A 21,549-nucleotide genomic window follows, 5' to 3' on the forward strand; every position below is an offset into this window, starting at 1 on the left:
ATTATTATTATTTTTGCAATGCCATTTATTATAAATTCAGAAATGAATGAATAAACAACATAACAATATGAATATTCCGTTTTTAATGATTTTATTAAAAGGTACACATGGTTATTATCTATCATGAAGATGTCCGATTTTCGATCACAAATCACCTAATTTCGTTAATCCGACATACTCGTTAATCAGACACAATCATATGCAACCAACAATGTCGGGTTAACGAGAGTTGACTGTATATATTAGTATCCTAATTACACAGATACAAATGCCTTCGTTTTTGTATTGTCACGTTAACCTCCCACAAAAAGTTAATGCTACTTAATGTGAAATATTCACTTCAGAAACCCTTAATATTGGCGGACAGTTTTGAATATTTGAACACTAGATACTATTTGAAACTCACTCACTCACACATTGCCACCTGTCGAATGGAATGTTTCACGCGATGTCCAGTCATTTTGATGAATTATTTCATGACGTTGACACCGTGTTGAAAACAATCGGTTTTGTCACGTGGAATAACTGATTGTCCAGTCAACACTCCGGACATGGCAAGAACCATCTGCTGGACACTACGACCTCGTGCATCAGAATGCCACCACGTGCAGTTCCCCGCTGCTTGTAGAGAAGGTGGCTCCCCCTATCGGAATAATTAACGGTTTCCTTATGACCGGCAACTGACACTAACGACTTGGCCTTTCAGCAACTAGTTATGGGGCAACTGATTGTAATTATCAGACAATGCGGGTGATTATTTGACACCAAACTGTTATCATAATAATGTCTGGGTGCGAAAGTACCAACATAAAATTGACAAGATGCTGAGACAGCCGAAATGATTGAGAAAGAGTAACTTAGTATGCCATGTAGTTTCAGCAATGGCACCTTATTTAACATCCCATTAATAATTATCCTCATTATTCCTCCACCCACTCTTGGCATTCATTCCAAATCTCAAAATTATATATTAGGCCAGAACGAAAACGTGAGGCGATATGTAATCATAAAACTGTAATCACTATGCATTATATTGTCCACCTATCTAAAACGAGATCGCAATAGACTTGGATGATTTAGATAGAGGATTATGAAACTAAACAAGATTACATTTTTCCAAAACCTACAATCAATGCCAGAGACTAACACTTAGTCCTAGAAATAAAGTCATCTCTTTAAGAAATATACACCCGCAAAATAAAAAAAGTAAATTTCAAATGGAGCCCAGAACAATGGTTAATTTCAGCTAAGGCAATCTAGACTTGACAACTTATTCTAGACTTGAGTTGGATTCCTCATTTAAATATTCTCTAGGCTCTGGGACAGACAATGTCAATATACAGAGAGATCCAGAGAGATTGATACATGGTGCTCTGGGTGTACATGTCTCTCTCCTGCCATAGCACATGTCTGGCATTTTATTTAACAAACAATGTGTACATGTGAATGGGAGGATAATTCATGCAGTAAATTAATCCGTGAATATGAAAACACCGGAACATAACATCACCTTAAATGTTGATTTACACTGTTAAACAAGACCTGTGTTGTTAATGACCTGTGCTACGGTCTTACGAGATCTTAAGCTTATTGTCGCAAAGAGAAACAACCCACATTATTATGGTGCCGTGATTCCAGTGGCACCTGACAGGTTCTTGCTGTGTTATCCATTGAGAAGGATGGAGATTTAATAAGCGTCTAGAGTTTGCGGTACTGAGTAAAGACATTTTAGTTTTCGTTCGGATAAAGAAAATATTGACAAACACAAACAATGTGAAAAACATTTAAAACGTCTGATAAAAACAATACACATATATCAATATGGAATATTGTATAATATTTAAACTACAATACTGAATATTACAAAATTTGGATAGAATAAAATATTGCTGCCTTTCACATGCATTGTGTATTTGCATTTGTTATTTCCTACTGAATTATACAAATATACATAATACAAAAGTTAAAACCTGTCACGCGTTTACAATTCGTTTTTACAGATGTTGTTGGAAGATAGGTGAAGAGTACAAAAGAACTGGTTTTCAGTAAAACATTAAACTCAACTCACTCAGGCATATGGGTTGGCATAGTGGTTGAAGCGTTCGTAAATGGGTGTGAGGCCCAATTCTGGTCTCCTCTGTCGTGAGACAGTGAGTGAGTATGGTTTTACGCCGCTTTTAGCAATATTCCAGCAATATCACGGCGGGGGACACCAGAAATGGGCTTCACACATTGTACCCATGTCGGGAATCGAACCCGGGTCTTCGGTGTGACGAGCGAACGCTTTAACCACCAGGCTACCCCACCGCCCCTCTCCCCTTTCGTGACCTTGCTGAAATATTTATTATTATTAAAAGGCAACTTTAGTCTAAAGTCACATTAGCTAAACGGCTGTCTGTTTTAAATTTCAATTGGTTGTTTTCACACTGGAGAGAAGAGGGCAGGAGAGGCGAGGGGTACAATTAATTTCTCATAATTCTTTCGAAGCAGCGTCCAGCGAACAAATATATTTTGAATAAACTTGACATACTGTATCTCTTAAGAAAATAAGAAGAAACCAGAATATTAAAGGGCCGTTCCTTAATCAGTAAACAGCAGTTTCATATCGATGATAACATTTTAGTTTTCGGACAAAGTTGTCATTTGAATTAAATTCGTTATATATGCCATTGTGATCGAATCTGATTACATACAAATGCAAAAGATTAAACAATCAGATTCTTATATTTACATGACATATCGTCAGTACAAGATGGAAATCTCTTGTAAATGCAATCATCGTCATCAGGCACTTGACACCGCTCCCAGGTAACTGAAGGCGACATGGCGTGCCCTAAATAGATGGAAATAAACTTTTATTGAATGAAACACTAGATAATAATGAGACTGTTGACAGGCCGGAGCTCGTCCACGTGACTCTTCGTGTCACGCCAAGCAAGATGAATATCTGTCTCCGGGTGAAGTTGAACGAGAGCCGGCGCGTGCCACCACTTAACTAGGCGTGCGCTGATTGGCTGTGTGTATCGGATCGCGCCGGGCTATTCAGATGTCAAAACATAACTGTACATAGATTAGCGTGGGTAGGGGAATGTTGGGGGTATAAAGGCGGGTCGGGAGGCTGCGTTCCATCACACTAACTTGTCCCTCAGAGCTGAACACATCGCAGTGATGGAATCTTACTTTGATAACATGGAATCTGACAGTGAATATATGGGCCGAAGAAAGGTAAGCATCAATTTACTCTTTTAAATAACTTTCAAATGGACTGCTTACAACTTATAAATAACATGTGCTTGTTTACATTTAAAACACGTGGCTAATTTAATATTCATGAGAAATGGGAATAGACTGTGTTTGTCCCTTTTCTCAGCACACAAGAGTTCTTTCAAAACTTATATTTTGATATTCTGAAATATTGTATGCAAATATGAAGGAATTTCTCATCAATCTATTTATTTTCTCCAGGGTCGAAAGATGATGGCCGAAAAACGTCGACGAGCCAGAATCAACCAAAGCCTGTCAAAAATCAAAAGCATCGTGTGTGCGGCACATCAACGAAATGTAAGTGGCTCCCTTTGATCAAATCCATGTTCACCATCTATTTTCCCAGCAAGATTACTCATTTAAAAAAATAAATATATCTATTTCTTTTTCATTTACAACAGAAGTTGCGTGTTTTAAAATATACAATTTAATAAGATGAAATATTTTCTTCAATTTCTCAGCCTTGTTTATTTATTGTTATTAAATTTTTCCAGGACCCAAACTATGACAAGATGGAGAAGGCCGAGATTCTGGAGACGACTGTAGATTATCTGAGGAATGTCAGGAAGATCAACACCACACATCAACACGTGAAAGAAGCAGTTCAAGCCAGATTCCATCATGGCTTCTCCAAATGTGCTGAAGAAATACTCTCCTACATTCAGTCTCTGCCAGGAGTGTCGGACAATGTACACCATCAGCTGAGAAAACACATCTCTCGACGTATGACGCACATTCAGCAGGTGCCCGCGACGTCATCAACAGATGATGTGACGTCATACACAAGTCAGTGCTCCGAGCGACTGAGAACAGTACCTTCCCACAATTCCAAATATCAACATCCTGCTGCACATGCGTACATGAACAGGACAGTGTGCACTTCCCCCGTGAAGGAGGACAATAGTTTTTCAGACAGTGGATATGCTGGTTCTCCTGAAAGTGTCAAACAATCCACCCCAAGAACCGGACGCTATCACTCCAGTCTCTCGTATTCAGAACTTAGATGTAAAGTACCGTCAGAAATGGTTGACAAAGACTCGAGAGTGAGAGCGTGGCTCCAGAGCACGTGGTCCTACTCACAGCAGATTAGGACGGAGCAACAGGTTCCATGGAGGCCCTGGTAAAATGCTCCATGCAACTTTATATTTTGGACACGTCATAATGGTGCTTCTTTATATCGGTCTTTTCATATACATTGTCTGTGATAAATTATATTTGTAGATAAAGATGTATTATTTAACTCTTGTATCCTTCGTTGTTTTTACGGATTCATGATGCGCCTATTCTAATCAAGATGTACTGGTGTATGTACTAGTGCACCTTGGTTAGAATAGTTTTCCAAGAATCAGGTCTGCTAGCTGTCGATCCATAATAAATACGAGTTAAGTAGTAAAATATTATTATCCTTTGTTCTGTCGTCACCTATCAGAAGGAAAACAGATTCTGACAATGAGCATCTGAAACATCTGAGCATTTTATCCAACAACAGTTTGTTTTAACCACAAACACGTGTGTATTGTTCAGACATGTGGATACACAGTTACACAATTAAATATTTCATTGTTTGATAGGCATTACTTAGAAGTTGACGGGAGACAAGAAAGACACAATTTTATGGATAACAACTTCCTTAATACTGTGAAAAGCGACGTTTCGGTCAACTGCGTGACAACGGTGTAAGGATCTATTCCGAAACTGCGTGACAGCGGTATAAGAATCAATTCCGAAACTGCGTGACAACGGCATAAGGAAACGTCGCTTTTCACAGTATTAAAGAAGTTGTTATCCATAAAATAGTATCCACCTAAATATTTCGTTTCGGACAAAATTCAAAACGCACTTGCTTATCTCTCTAACAACATTCCCAGCATTCCACTCAATGGCTGACTGAAAGGTGGTAAACATCTCTACAGTGGTAACTGATCCTATTAATAGCTCATCTACGTTGAAAAGGTAACTGTTTTCCCTGGTGAATTGGGTTTACTGTTTTGAACAGTAAATCAGATGTGTCTGGAAGCGTATTGTTAAGAAAAAGTCAGGAATGAAGTAGAAATGACAGCAAAAAGAACCAAAGTCTTAGAATGAATACATGGGTGAAATTTAAATTAAATTCAACTGGTTTCGTTTAATCAGATGATAAGACCCGGCGAACAGACTGGTTTACCAGATGTCAGCTTAAACACTGGGAAACTTTGAAACAGGCCTGGCGTCGACATGATATCCATTAAAGTATCTCCATAAAAGCACAACTCCGTCCGTCCGTCGCTTTGAATAGACACAAACAGTGAAAACACAAATGAAAGTATATAAAATCCGTGTAGGGTCATTATAAACGACCTCCACCCAGCTCCTGCACGCCTCGAACTGGGACAGGCGTTAGTTGTGACACTGATCACCACAGGTGCCCGTATGTCACGTGATCTTACCAGAGCGTGACGACGCGAAGTGTCACACAGCGAACATTGAGAAGTAGAGTGGCGGAATGTGACTCAAAGGCCGAAATTATCACTGGGATATTAATTTAGGTGTCAATACTGAAAGCACATTCCTGGGGCATTTCAGAGGAATGTGTCGCCATTTGTATAACCGCACTTTCTGCATTCAAAGCGTTTTTAAAAAAAACCGATTTCCTGGGTGTGAATGAGTTCAATATTATGACGGAAGGTCTATCGCATATAGAACCCTGGTCTATCTCTCAGACCCTGGAGAATGTATTGAAAAGGGAAAATCAGAATAGAGTAGAATCATTTGACAAGTCTAGATTTTGTGTGTGGATATATGTATATATTTAAATGACTAAATTTAAGTCATATAGACTGCCCGATTATGATTACAATTTAGTGCACACTCGTAAATACTTAAAAAAGGAAACCAACTCAAGTCTAGATTGCCTCAGCTCTGAATGTAAACGTTGCTCTGAGCTCCTTTGGATACACATATATATTTTTTTCTGGGTCTCTCCGGACAACACGTGCAAGGGTTTCGCTATACAACGCAATAATCTTGAACGCGATCTCTTTTAAAAGTCTCACCTTTTGGTTCCAGCCTCATATATGACGATAATTATTAATGGGATGTTAAATAAGGCGTCATTGCTGAAACTACATGGCATAATAAGTTACTCTTTCTCAACTATCATTTCGGATGTCTTAGCCTCTTGTCAATTTTTATTTCTACTTTCTCACCAAGACATTATTATGATAACAGTTTGGTGTCAAATAATCACCCGCATTGTCTGATAATTACAATCAGTTTCCCCATAACTAGTTGCTGAGAGGCCAAGTCGTTAGTGTCAGTTGCCGGTCATAAGGAAACCGTTAATTATTCCGATAGGGGGCGCAACCTTCTCCATAAGCAGCGGGGAACTGCACGCTTAACATTCTGATGCACGAGGTCGTAGTGTCTGCAATGTCCGCAGTGTTGACTGGACAATCAGTTATTCCACGTGACGTGTTTTCACCTCGGTGTCAAGGCACGAAATAATTAATCAAAGTTACTGGCGATCTTGTGAAACATTGCATTCGACAGGTGGCAGTGTGTGAGTGAGTGAGTTTGGTTTTCGGCTTTGAACAGTATTTCAGTTATGTTACGGCGTGTCAGCTTAATCTTGGGAGAAAGCAAAATGGTGGGGAGATTCGGAGATGTTTTTCCACCTTTTTTAGCTCACGAGCATGGTCAGGCTCACCACAGATCTTACTGCACTTTTATGAATAATACTGACAATATTTAATCACATTGAGTGAGTATTGTTTTACGCCGTTTAGCAATATTCCTGCATTATCAAGGTGGGAGACACCAGAAATGGGCTTCACACATTGTACCCATGTGGGGAATCGAACCGGGTTTTCGGCGTGACGAGTGAACGCTATAACCACAAGGCCACCCTTGATCAAATTGAACCTTATTGAATCATAATGATCATGTTGAACCTTTGGGAATAATATAATATAATATGGATGAATGTATTGGAGTCGTGTTGTATATGGTTCGCTCGAACCTATGCGCACTATTTCTTGTTTCAAAACTGCTCCATTTTAAACTGTCCAGTCGATCCGAAAGCACAGATATCACAAGTTTGCCCTTCTGTTATTTAGTGTCTGTAGTTTAGAACAATTTCTAAGGTTGCAGTCATAAGTTTCTAATACTTCAGGTGGGACGAGATCAGAGAGATAGTTCAAAGTTATTGTTTATTTATTAAAACGTAGTCAATTCAGTTTTATGGTTTCTTTCTCTAAAAGGCACAAAAGCTGTTGGCACTAGTGGCACGAACTGCGCTACAAAAAGGCCAAAGAGCATCAAAGTATAGTTCTTCAAGCATCAGTGACTGCCCTTTGGAACATTCATCCCCGATATGACATACACTTAAGACATGTTGTTTTATATTTGAACTATAGTTAAAATTTCTGGGAGAGTTTATCATAAGACTAACTTTTTAACTATTTCACTGGAATACTCTTACTCCAGGACCACTCGTAATGGAGAAAAAATCCAAATTGTTTGTGTGGTTGAACTTCCTTTTAAAAGTTTCATCATTATGATTATAATGTAAAACATATTTGGGTTTATTTTTCATTGTGTGAAATCCAACAACAGACCTGATCTTAGGTCACTTTTCTCAGTCTTAGCAACTGTTTCGTCCACGAAACTTGTAACTGTGATTTGAGTAAACATAAACAGTATTTGAGTAAACATAACAAGTTCTGTTCACTTCGCTCAAAAAGAAAACAAATAATTAAATCCACATTTTCGTGGTTTTTTCATTGTGTAAAATCCACAATTCACAGATCTGGTCATAGGTCACTTTTCTCGGTCTAAGCAACTGTTTCGTCCACGTGTGGGAGTGTCCGCGCCTTGTAAATGTGTCCAAACATGCTTACCTAGGAATAAACACAGCATGTGGAATTCTTGATACCTTGTCATCCTATTATTCCCTATCATCTGTTTTGTCCAGCCTAGAGGGGGTTCACCACCAGATAGACCATTACAAACAATCTCCATCACTGGATGGTTGGCCGTGAACAATGACGTTACGTCACAGACCTCAGCATGACGTCATGATAATCTGTGATATATCCTAGTGTTTATGGACAGTGTTAAAACTAAAGTGCAGACTTCACTCATTCCGGTAAGATACCATTTTTTGACGAAACGAAAGAACTGATCAGATATGATAGAGAGTTTAACAATTTCGTAAATATCATATCAAAGTCAAATATGGATATGAGTGTAAATAACAAACAATTTTCGTTCGTTTTACAGACTAAAGCGGATTTTTTTGCAAATCTACTTGCGCATGATTATTGATATATGCCCAAACATGGACATGGCTGAAATTTCTATGCATGGATACACTTATTAATATGAAGGAATATCGCTATAAACGCAAGATTGAAGCAGTTTCAATAGTTTGACACTCTGGGTTCTTAAGTCCCAAGGTTTCGTTTTAATGTCATTGCCCTTAGTGACGGATGGGTGATAACTTCCTGAAGTGTTCTGATTCACTTTCTCAGGCGGCTGAGCTGACAACATTAGATATCACGTGACCCTGTGTGTCTGACAACGTGTTCGTGGCGACGTGTAGAGTAATACGTGTAAAGTAGATTAATCAAAGGCTGTTTAGACACTGCAGAAACATTAATATCAAAAGATATACAAAGTCTGTCATAATGGAAAATATTGAAGGGGGTGAAATTTCACAGTAGATTGATAGGGAGTACAGAAGATGGAAATGTTTATGGAATAACGACAGTATTTAATAGTAACATTCGTAATAATTGGTTAAAAGTGCACCCAACAAGAATGTAATGATTTATAACTGACCACAAAGTATATTTTGTGTAAATATAATGATTGTTTACACCTTGACTATCTTTGTTACCTGACTTCTTCTATGTGTGAGTGAGTGAGTCTGTGTGTGTGGGGGGGGATTCAAATAAGTCTTGTTTACCGATCCCAGTTTTCCGGTGATTTGATATTCTGGTTGGGGGCCTAGGATTTTGTATGGAGACTTGGGACTTCTCCATGTACAGCTGCAAAACAAGATTGAAATTGTTTTTGAAACTATGAGCCTGTTGATATGTTTCTACACTTTGTTTTGGTGATGCGCTCATAAGGAGACGTGTACAGACTAATAAAGGAACACATTATCTACCTGTTCTGACACTAACGACTTTCATTCTGAGTAGATGGTTAATTATCAGATTGTGATAATAAGAATTACCATTTGACACATAATCGCTATCCAAACCATGTCTGGCCCCAGGTCTGAGTGGAGAATGACACAACGCGATTCGTGAAATATTAAAGAAGGGTTCTGTGCACAAGGTATGTTTCTTGTAAGTTACTGACACACTCACGTTAATTGACATAGAGATGAGTAACAGCCTTGGCTCACCACTGTGTGACAGTGACTTTAATTCTCTAAAATTGATAATATTGACAGTTATTTCATTCCATTATAATGTTTGTAATTGAGAGAGCATCATGGAAAAATAATAATAAATGATAAACATATCACGAAAGTCATTAGATTTCCAAATGATAAAAAACAGCGACTTGCTCGCACGTCTCTCATCTTCAGGGTGAGATGCATTTCCGCCCTTGTCCAACAAAAAACACTGTGTTGCGGTGAATTTTCTCCATGAATACTACTAATTATATCTTTCCCCATTAATGAAAAAATAATTTAGCAGCGTTGTATTTTACAGCAATGTACACAAGTGCTTTTTTTAACCGAAAGCACGTCATATTTCAGCTAGATACCATATTCCAGTCAGATAATAAACTTAGATTTCCAAATAATAAGTAAGATGTGTCTGACAACATCATCTTCGCGGCGACAGCTACAGTGGATTACAAGGATTAGCTGGCTTAATAATAAAAGCGGAGAAAGTAAACGACCAACTGATAATGACACAACTTGTTCACAAAATGAACGGCAAAGACGTTATATAAAATATTTTTCAGGATTATTTCTTCTGTGAACTTAAAAGAGTGAAGTTAGCACTAAAAGGGACTTTGGAAAGAAATACAATTAATGTCTAGTTATACTGATAATTACACTGTTTCAGTAACACCGAAATAATTTCAATATGTTAATATTGTGGTTGCATGTCAGCACCGTCAATACAGGTAATATGTGATGTAAATCCAAGAGAAATCCAATCACCTTCGTGTTTCACCTGGTTACTGTTCAAGGTTGCGGTTGGCGACGGAATGCGACACAGCGCGTGTCACGGGCCAAGAAGGGGTGGGAATACACTTTAATTGAATGAAACACTGGATCAAAATTACTCAGATTGTTGACAGGCCGGGTGCTCGGCCACGTAACTCCTCGTGTCACGCCAAGCAAGAAGCTCTCTGCTCCTGAAGAAAATCATCCCTGTCGGGTCGTGAGAAGAACATCTGTCTCCGGGTGAAGTTTAACGCGATCCGGCGCGTGCCACCACTTAGCAAGGTGTGCGCTGATTGGCTGCGTGTATCGGATCGCGCCGGGCTATTCAGATGTCAAAACATAACTGTGCATAGATTAGCGTGGGTAGGGGAATGTTAGGGGTATAAAGGCGGGTCGGGAGGCTGCGTTCCATTACACCAACTTGTCTCTCACAGCTGAACACATCGCAGTGATGGAATCTTACTTTGATAACATGGAATCTGACAGTGAATATATGGGCCGAAGAAAGGTAAGCATCAATTTACTCTTATAAAAAAAGTTTCAAATGGTCTGTTTATAATGTGTAAATTACATGTGCTTGTTCGTGACTGAAACACGTGGCTAATTTAATATTCATAGGTATGGGAATAGACTGTGGGTTTTTCCCTTTCTCAATACTCTAAATAAGTATTCTTTTTGTCTGTCTTACATTCAAGTCTATAATAATTGGCAAGTCTAGATTACTGCAGTACCAGGGTGAAGAGAGTCTCTGGTCTTTTTATTATATTTTTATTAAGATAATTTAACAACTGTTTTCTGTAGGATATGTTCATTTCAGAGACTAGAGTCATGCGAAGCGTTCTTTCAGAACATATATTTTGATAACCTGAAATATTATATGCAAACATGAATACATTTCATATGAAACTGTTTTTTTCTCCAGAGTCGAAAGATAATGGCTGAAAAACGGCGACGAGCTAGAATCAACCAAAGCCTGTCAACAATCAAAAGCATCTTGTGTGCGGCACATAAACGAAGTGTAAGTAGCTCCCTTTGATGTTTACAATCTATATTCACATTCACATACTCCTATTTCAAATTAAAGACGGAAATAATATCTTTCTTGTTTTTAAAAATAATTTCTTAAATATCACGATGTATGCCTTGGTTATTTATTGTTATTAATTTTTCCAGGACCCCAACTATGAGAAGATGGAGAAGGCCGAGATTCTGGAGACGACTGTAGATTATCTGAGGAACGTCAGGAAGATCAGCACCACACATCAACACGTCAAAGAAGCAGTTCAAGCCAGATTCCAACATGGCTTCTCCAAATGTGCTGAAGAAATCCTCTCCTACATTCAGTCTCTGCCAGGAGTGTCGGACAATGTACATCGTCAGCTGAGGAAACACATCTCTCGACGTATGATGCACATTCAGCAGGTGCCCATGACATCATCAACAGATGATGTGACGTCATACACAAGTCAGTGCTCCGAGCGACTGAGAACAATACCCTCCCTCAATGTCCAATATCAACATCCGGCTGCGCCAGCGTACATGAACAGGACAGTGTGCACTTCCCCTGTGAAGGAGGACAATAGTTTCTCAGACAGTGGATATGCTGGTTCTCCTGATAGTGTCAAACAATCCACCCCCAGAGCCGGACACTATCACTCACTTAATCTCTCAGATTCAGAACTTAGTTGTAAAATACCATCAGAAATGGTTGACAAAGACTCGAGAGTGAGGGCGTGGCTCCAGACCACGTGGTCCTACTCACAGCAGATCAAGACGGAGCAACAGGTTCCATGGAGACCCTGGTAAAATGCTCCATGCAACTTTATATGAACAATAGCTGTGATTTTGTATACGATATAAAAGTGCTATTTCATACAAGACATTTCATATTCATTGTCTGTGATAAATTATATTCGTTGATATATGAAATATAATTTAACTCTACTATACTTCGTTGTTGTAATTGTTTTTTTCGAGTTTATATCAGTAGAATGCACTAGTACACCTTGATTAGAATAGGTTACCAGGAATCTGTTCTGCTAGCTACTTGGGATTGAAGTGACGATGCATAACGATTAAGTTACTATCAAAGTAGTAAAACATTATGATCCTTTATACTGTCGTCAGCTTGCTTCTGAAAGAAAAACAATCTGGCAATGAGCACTTAGACATGTGTACAAACAGAATCACAAATAAATATTTGATATTGAACTAAAATCAAAACTCACTTGCTTAATAATTTTCCTATCATTCGACTTGCCATATGGCTCGCTATAACACAACTGCCATGGTGGTAAACCTGTGTTGCAATAGTCTTGCCGTGGTGCTATACAGACTGTTGCAAAAGTTAAAATGTCAGCACAAAGTTAATCACATCTAATGGTCATACATGGCTACAGTGAGCGTCAACTTTTCCTATTAAAGGTCTCTACGAAAATGTAATCCCCAGAATTGGGTTAACCGTTTTGTACAATACTTCACAGTTGTTGTGGAACGTATTGGTAAAGAATAGGCAAAAATGACGCAGATGTGTTCCACTGACAAAGTCCCTGCAAAACAAACACAGGTGAAATTGCATATCACAGAAGTTGAATTTTTAGAATTAAATTTAACTGGTTTAATTAAATCAGATGGTAAAACCTGGTGAACAGACCATGTGTTTACCAGGTGCAAGCTTGAACCTTTGCAACTTTTAAAATGCCTGGCGGCGACATCATATCCATAAAGGTACTCCATTAAAGCACAACTCCGTCCAAACTCCTCCTGAATAGACACAAACAATGAATACACAATTGAAAGTATATAAAATCCGTGTGTTATCCGTGTGTTCATTATGAACGACCTCCACCCAGCTCCTGCACGCCTCGAACTGGGACAGTGGGAATGTTGTGACACTAATCACGACAGGTGCCCGTATGTCAGGTGACCTTACCAGAGCGTGACAACGCGAAGTGTCACATAGCTGTACATTGAAGGGGAGTGGCGGAATGGGCCCCTTGTCCGAAATTATTGATGTGATATTATTTGTGGGGACATTACTGAAGCACGTTCCTTGGGCCAAATCTTGGCGCCACATCCAGCACTGCGCCATACAATTTGTACATTAGACCAATTTTTCTTGCATAAGTAAGTTCAACCTGCTCAATATTTTGACGGTGTGGTGTGATCAATCATCGTTCGTTTTGACTGCTAGTTACAGTCAGCTACTCTATACTCAATGCACACAAGCATATTATTCGCATCACGGGATATTCAAGCCAAGTACCATACAGTTTTATAATCTGTCACTCCTTCTAAACTGTTATTAATATTACAGCTTTCTTAGCGATTCTCACAGGGTGCATTTTGCACCGTGTTCGTTCACAACTATCTGGTAGCACCCTCACACCCAGACATTATTATGATAACAGTTTGGTGTCAAATAATCACCCGCATTGTCTGATAATTACAATCAGTAGCCCAATAACTAGTTGCTGAAAGGCCAAGTCGTTAGTGTCATTTGCCGGCCATAAGGAAACCGTTAATTATTCCGATAGGGGGCGCCACCTTCTCTACAAGCAGCGGGGAACTGCACGTGGTGGCATTCTGATGCACGTGTTCGTAGTGTCCAGCAATGTCCGAGTGTTGAATGGACAATCAGTTATTATTCCACTTGACAAAAAAGGTTGTTTTCCCATCGGTGTAAAGGTCACGAAATAATTCAACAAAGTGACTGGACTTTGTGTGAAGCATTCGACAGGTGGTAGAGAGTGAGTTGGGTTTAACGCCGCTTTGAACAATATTCCAGTTATGTCATGGCGTGTCACCTTTATGGAATACTGTAAGGGACATTCTCGCGCTCTCGCATTCATCTTGATGTTGAAAGAAAGCAAAATATGTTTTTTAAACCTGCGAGTATTGTAACATTTTGACTGACCACAGATAATATTAAACCTTGGTAATCCTCAGAGGTTTAGGGACTGGATGTTTTGAAATGTTATAACAATTCACAATTGAAATATATCGCTGTTTGAGTCGCGCGCACACTGTGCACACTTATTTGTTTCTTGAACTGATCTATTCAAAACTGACCACACTTGTATCTGTGACTTGCAATATTTGAGTAAACATGAGAAGTTTTGTTCACCTCGCTCAAAACGAAAAAAAATAATTAAATCCACATTTTCGTTATTTTCTTTTTCATTGTGTGAAATCCAACAACAGATCTGGTCAAAGGTCACTTCTCAGTCTTAGCAACTGTTTCGTCCACGAGTGGGAGTGTCCGCGCCTTGTAAATGTGTCCAAACATGCTTACCTGGAAATAAAGACAGCATGTGGAATTATTGATACCTTGTCACCCCATTATTCCCTATCAGCTGTTTTGTCCAGCCCAGAGGGGATTCACCACCAGAAAGACCATTATAAACTGGATGGATGGTCGTGAACAATGACGTTACGTCACAGATCTCAGCGTGACGTCATAATGATCTGTGATATACCATGGTGTTTATAACACAGACAGTGTCGTGAAGTGTTGACACTAATGGACTTTTTTCACTCTTTGAGAAAGGGATATTCAGAATACATACCGTTCTTCAACACTTCATGAGCCGGACAGAGAGTTGAGTACCTGTTAGCCTTGCTCCAGGTTACACACAACCAAATGTTTTCCCATAGACTTCTATAGTAACGTTATATTTTTTTAGAAATAACTAAGCATTCATCAGCTATTACCTGTACGTGTGTGCACAGTTTGGCCTTAGAGCAGCAATAAAAAAATAAAAAATGACTAGCTTAGCCGGCTCCTTTTCCGAGTACAGGAAGCTAAACACACCACCCCCAGTTTCGCACCAAATGTCACCTACTTGAAAATAGCTGTGGTCACATTCAGCATAAGTCATCATGTTGAAAAAGACTGTACTAAATATAGAAAAACATGGTCAGTTTTAATAACTGGGTGGATGTACATTTGAAAGACATTAAAATCTTACAGAATATCCTCCAATCACAGCCTGCAGATATCTCTCGATCTGCACTGAGGGCTTACGAAAACCGCACTGGCCAAACTGGTTCTGATTTGGTTTAGTAGAACCTCCAAGGTCGAACTGAAAGATAAGACCATGGATGTGTAATAATTCTTTCTACGGAAGTCTAGATAATTTGACAGGAAGCCTGTCTCTTATTGGGACAACTTGTTCTTATTATTTATATTCATGTAATCTAGAAATTATGATTTAAACTAATAATTACTGCCTTAGAGACGTGTGCACGTTTAAATAATTGTGATCACTGTAAGATTTGTGGTGTTATAATGGGTGCATGTGCTAGTATGCAAAAAATGTGCATTCTTTATATTATAAAATATTAGACCAGGTGTATTGGTTTGGCAATTAAAGTAGGACGTAACTTATCTATGGTGTTATAGAAAAATGGACATGTTAATTTATTAAACACGACTACGTATAGACTAAAACTAAGTCTATGGGATCTTACATGACAAAACACCCTTCTCGACTCTAAAAATAAAATAAATAAATTTCCCTATGCTGATTTCATAGACTGTGCTAGAGCATAGAGCTAGCTAGAACCGGCTAGACTTTTGTATACGTTTCTAGATTGTTTCTTTTTCATAAAATAAATATACCCTACAGTCATGACTAGACTACGTATAACAAGCACATATACGCTGACTCTATAGCGATATGAGTATTATTTCGTAGCGTGTGTGTAAGAATTGGTTTAAAGGGACATGGCTAAGTATAATATAATGAAGGCTATTAATAAAGAAAATTACAACAATAATTCTTCAAAATATAGAATGAGATTATACTATATCTGTGAACGCTGGTGTTTAAGAGGTTGGGGTCTTATTACTGCGTGGAAACCGTTTTCCCTGATTACAGACAGATTGATAGTTTATAACAGTCTCACCATATGTGTACAATACATTAAGAATAAAAAATACAGTGAAGAATGAATGATATGAAATCACCCGTGGATCTTTAAACTTTTATAAGTATTGACGGTATATTTATCATGAGAGAAGGAGAGGGATTTGGTGTTTTACGTGCGCTTTCCGACTTAATGCGTATTTCGCACACGGGCCCGCCAGGCCAATTTGTGGTTTTACCAAGGAGGGTATGTCCGAAAAGGAAGGGCAACCTTGGGGACTTTATTTTATTTTATTTTTTTAAAGGTTTTAGCGTGGTATAAGTGATTTTGTTGTTTATTAGATGCATTATTTATCATCTGTAGTGATGCAGGTCATAGGTCATATTGGACTTCGCGACACCCTACACCTTAATATGTGGATTTCCACACTGCACAACACGTAACATCATTCCAGAAACGTATGCGTCTATACTATTACGTACCGATGCGTCAATACGGTGACGTGTAAGTCTAATAAAGGAACACATTATCTACCTGTTCTGACACTAACGACTTTCACTCTGAGTAGATGGTTAATTACCAGGTTGTGATAAAAAGAATTACCACATGACACACAATCGCTATCCAAACCATGTCTGAGTGGAGCGTGGCACAACGGGGTCGTGAAATATGTTATATGTATATTTTTATGGTGCTATTGTGTCTCATTAGCCGTTATAGAATTGACTTTGTATTTTTACGTGTATGTGTAATAATATTATTACATTTGTATCCAATCTTGTTTTAGTGCAAAGTGTGACCCATTAATGAAATAATGTTCTTCTTCTAATATAAAGAAGGGTTCTGTGTTCAAGATGTGTTTCTTGTAAGTTATAGACACAGTCACATTAATTGACATGGATGTGAGTAACAGCCTTGGCTCACCACTGTGTGACAATGAATTTACTTGTGATGCTTGTGATATGTTTTACATATAATTGAGCAACTTCATACTTTACAGCAAAATATACCGGACAGGACTATTAATTCATATAAACAAGTATCATATTTCATGTATTAGTTAGTATCCAGATAATAAGAAGACAGGCAGATATACCCTAGTTTATGTTTGAGTCTCACTTTCGCAAGGGGCGGTCGGGTAGCCTCTTGGTTAAAACGTTCGCTCGTCACGCCGAAGACCCGGGTTCGAATCCCGACATGGGTACAATGTGTGAAGCCCATTTCTGATGTCCCCCGCCGTGATATTGCTGGAATATTGCTAAAAGCGGCGTGAAACCAAACTCACTCACTCACCTTCACAAATATGAAACATACACAAAAACATTACAGTATTTGACCCATTCGCCAAGGAATTATGAGAGACTTTTTGCCAGTAATAATATACACGTTGAATGCTTAGACACACATAAAACAGCACCTGTACATTATAGTAATACATTAAATATTGACTTTATACACCCCTGTACATATATTTACATTTCGCTGTTTTGAGTATAAAATATATTGGGTCTTAGAAGACACATATCAGGGCTGAGAAAAAAACCTGTAGTTTTCCCTCAATCAGTGAAATTAAGTTAAAATGTCATTACACATGTTCACAATAGAAACACGTGACCGTCTATACGTCCGTCAACGTCATCTACACGACGGCAGCAAAAGTGGATTAATACGGATTAGCATGTCTACACGCGATTATGGTATTTCCGTTGGTAACATTCAGTTATTAGCTTGTTCACTGAAAATAAGAGAGCAAATAAAGTGGAAACCGATCAACGAGACCACGTGGTTACCTTATTCTTTTTCAAGAATGGGTCTGGCATTGAAAACAAACACTTAAAAGCAATAACATTTAAGATTGTTGCTAATACGTGACAAATAACGTTTTAAATTATGATAAGACTGTTTCAGTCAAACTGAAATTTATTTGTATATATAATAAATGAAACTTCATGTAACGTTAAACGACGAATGCGACTTTGCGAGTGTCACACTCACTCCAAATAGGTGGGAAAATTGATTGAATGAAACTCTAAATTGTTGACAGGCAGATTGTTGACAGGACGGGTGTTCATTTACGTTAGGCCTCGTGTCACGCCAAGCAAGATGCTCCCTGCTCCTGAAGAATATCATCCCTGTCGGGTCGTGAGAAGAACATCTGTCTCTTGGTGATGTTTAACGAGAGCCGGCGCGTGCCACCACTTAAGCTAGGCGTGCGCTGATTGGCTGCGTGTATCGGATCGCGCCGGGCTATTCAGATGTCAAAACATAACTGTGCATAGATTAGCGTGGGTAGGGGAATGTTAGGGGTATAAAGGCGGGTCGGGAGGCCGCGTTCCATCACACTAACTTGTCTCTCAGAGCTGACAACATCGCAGTGATGGAATCTTACTTTCAAAACACGGAACCTGGCAGTGAATATATGGGCCGAAGAAAGGTAGGCTTGCTCATATCATTAAGTTTCAAATGCACTGTTTACAACCTCTAAATAATATGTGCTTGTTTACACCACGAACACGTGGCTAATTTCATAATCATGAGAAATGGGAATAGACTGTGTCCCAGTCGTTATATTTGATAGAATCACGTGTCGTGATCTTCATTGCATTTACATTCACATCGTTGTTTCATTCTGATCTGGGTTTTTTCAGGGTCGAAAGTTAATGGCTGAAAAACGGCGACGAGCCAGAATCAACCAGTGTCTGTCAGAAATCAAGGGCATCGTGTGTGGAGCTCATCAACAAAATGTAAGTATTCTTACTTATATTTAACTAAGTATTTACATCTCATTTTAATGTCAGTTTACTTGTTGATATATATGAAAATTTTCACGAATGTTTTTTTCTATAGACCCAAGGGATGAAAAACGTATGATAGTTTTGGTGATAATAGCTGAACCACAAAATACGCTCATCTTTAAGCGATCACCTGGTGTCATCACTAATTGATATATAAAATATATTGAAATATAAACACTTATTTCTGACATTGGTATGTTTATCGTCGTTGGCTTGATTTTCAAACTATCTATATTTTGAAACAATTTACGCGTCTTTTATATTACTATAATTCAATTACATAATTTATTGTCATTGTTCAAGGACCCAAACTATGACAAGATGGAGAAGGCCGAGATTCTGGAGACGACCGTAGATTATCTGAGGAACGTCAGGAAGATCAGCACCACACATCAACACGTCAAAGAAGCAGTTCAAGCCAGATTCCAACATGGCTTCTCCAAATGTGCTGAAGAAATCCTCTCCTACATTCAGTCTCTGCCAGGAGTGTCGGACAATGTACACCGTCAGCTGAGAAAACACATCTCTCGACGCACGACGCACATTCAACAGGTGCCCGTGACGTCATCAACAGATGATGTGACGTCATACACAAGTCAGTGCTATGAGAGACTGAGCGCAGCGCCTTCCCACAGTTCCCAATATCAACATCCGGCTGCGCCAGCGTACATGAGAAGGACAGTGTGCACTTCCCCCGTGAAGGAGGACAATAGTTTCTCAGACAGTGGATATGCTGGTTCTCCTGACATTATCAAACAATCCACCCCCAGAACCGGACACTATCACTCATCCAATCTTTCAGATTCAGAACTTTGTAAAATGGAGTCGAGCAGAATCCACAAAAACTTTGATGACTCGAGAGTGAGGGCGTGGCTCCAGAGTACGTGGTCCTACTCTCAACAAATCAAGACGGAGCAACAGGTTCCATGGAGGCCGTGGTGAATTGCTTTATACAGAATATGAACTTATGATTCACAGTTACATAAATAAATATTATGGTGCAACAATCGCATCACATAGTGCTTATTCTATTCATATACTTTCATATAAATTGTCTGTGGTATATTACACATGTTGATGAATATAAATGATTTATTTACGAACATCTTTTTGCGTTATATATTTTCATATTATTGGCGACTTTCCATTCAATGGATAACATGCCCGTGTTTAACACACGGAATAGACCTTCTTGAGTTATCATGCTATCAACCACTTGTTTGTGATGGACCGGATCCAGTTGTTCCGTAAAATTATGTTGCATAGTGAAATTGAAACACTTGCATTGGAAACTATGAAAAAGGGCAAGATAGACACATGAACTTGTGGATAACACTTGATGAATTGTTATTAAAACGTGAAAGTGTATCAGAAAAAGTATGTAGCGTGATAAGAAAAAGAAAGTATACACCCAAGTTTTATGGCTAAAAATGAAACATGAATGGTTATTAGATGGTGATGTATTTCATACGGGTATCATAGTTGTGTGTCTTCAGCCTTGTAACATTTGTAATTGTTTTGTCAATCTAATTTACAAGTGTATAGCTCAGAAGAATTTATGACTCTGTCCGTTAAGATCCGGGACAGAATAGGTCTTCAGCAGCAACCCATGCTTGCCGAAAAGGTGACTGCTTGCCGTAATGGGCGCCTAACAGGATCGGGTTGTCGGACTCACTGACTTGATGCAAGTCATCGTATCCCGATTGTGTGGATCGATGCTCATGGTGATCATCACTGGATTGTCTGGTCCAGACTAGACTCTTTGCTGACCGCCGCCATAAAGCTGGAATATTGCTGAGTGCGGCGTTAAACAACAAACCAAGACTCAAGCGTCTGTAACCAGCAATGGCTGTCAGACATGTTTCAAGATGGCGCCATCAACACGAGAGACGCTTTTTCAATATATATTTTTTTCAGGTTTCATTTAGTCAAACGACCTTGATCTGTGCAATGTATATCTTAAGGATTCAATGATCCCATCGCTACAAATTCAAAAAAACTAATATGTTTACATTTCCCTTTGTTTTTTGTTTTTGCTTACAAAACCATCCGCACTCAGCATTATTCCAGCTATACAAGTTGCCTGTAAATAATCCAGTGATCATGCGATTCAATCTACGCAGTTGGGGTACGATGACAAACATCAACCAATTCCTATTATATAGTGAAGCAGTGGTAAAAGCGTTGATTATTCAGACCGAAGGCCCGGGTTCGATTCCCTACTTGGATACAGTAATGATTTCTGCCGTGATATTAGCTTGAACCTTTATCCTTGTGGTTCTTAGTCACGAATCTCGTGGATTAGGTCACTACAAACAAATATAAATAACACTTATAACACGTTAGTACATTCCCCATATGCCCGAAGCAGGGAGTTAATGGATAACAACCTTTTTCGGTCGGGTAGCCTAGTGGTTAAAGCGTTCGCTCGTCACGCCTAAGACC

The 21,549-nt window shown here is 38.9% G+C and overlaps 3 protein-coding genes across 3 annotated transcripts; all 3 read left to right on the forward strand.

The window, feature by feature from the left end:
• Nucleotides 1-3,018: 3,018 nt before the first annotated feature.
• On the forward strand, nt 3,019-4,573 carry LOC124144952 (transcription factor HES-7.1-A-like). The gene is made up of 3 exons (XM_046514571.1): nt 3,019-3,225; nt 3,466-3,561; nt 3,759-4,573. The coding sequence occupies exons 1-3, from the start codon at nt 3,169-3,171 to the stop codon at nt 4,386-4,388; spliced, it is 783 nt and encodes a 260-aa protein (XP_046370527.1). The 5' UTR covers nt 3,019-3,168; the 3' UTR covers nt 4,389-4,573.
• Nucleotides 4,574-10,852: 6,279 nt separating this feature from the next.
• On the forward strand, nt 10,853-12,298 carry LOC124144953 (transcription factor HES-7.1-A-like). Its single transcript, XM_046514572.2, has 3 exons — nt 10,853-10,946; nt 11,361-11,456; nt 11,612-12,298. Exons 1-3 carry the CDS (start codon nt 10,890-10,892, stop codon nt 12,242-12,244), a joined length of 786 nt encoding a protein of 261 aa, XP_046370528.2. The 5' UTR covers nt 10,853-10,889; the 3' UTR covers nt 12,245-12,298.
• A 6,370-nt stretch (nt 12,299-18,668) lies between these two features.
• On the forward strand, nt 18,669-20,131 carry LOC124144954 (enhancer of split mgamma protein-like). Its single transcript, XM_046514573.2, has 3 exons — nt 18,669-18,743; nt 18,958-19,053; nt 19,408-20,131. The coding sequence occupies exons 1-3, from the start codon at nt 18,687-18,689 to the stop codon at nt 20,044-20,046; spliced, it is 792 nt and encodes a 263-aa protein (XP_046370529.2). The 5' UTR covers nt 18,669-18,686; the 3' UTR covers nt 20,047-20,131.
• Nucleotides 20,132-21,549: the final 1,418 nt, after the last annotated feature.

Source organism: Haliotis rufescens, unplaced genomic scaffold (assembly GCF_023055435.1).
Source record: "Haliotis rufescens isolate VD_foot unplaced genomic scaffold, xgHalRufe1.0.p SCAF_55, whole genome shotgun sequence".
Classification (NCBI taxonomy): Eukaryota; Metazoa; Mollusca; class Gastropoda; order Lepetellida; family Haliotidae; genus Haliotis; species Haliotis rufescens.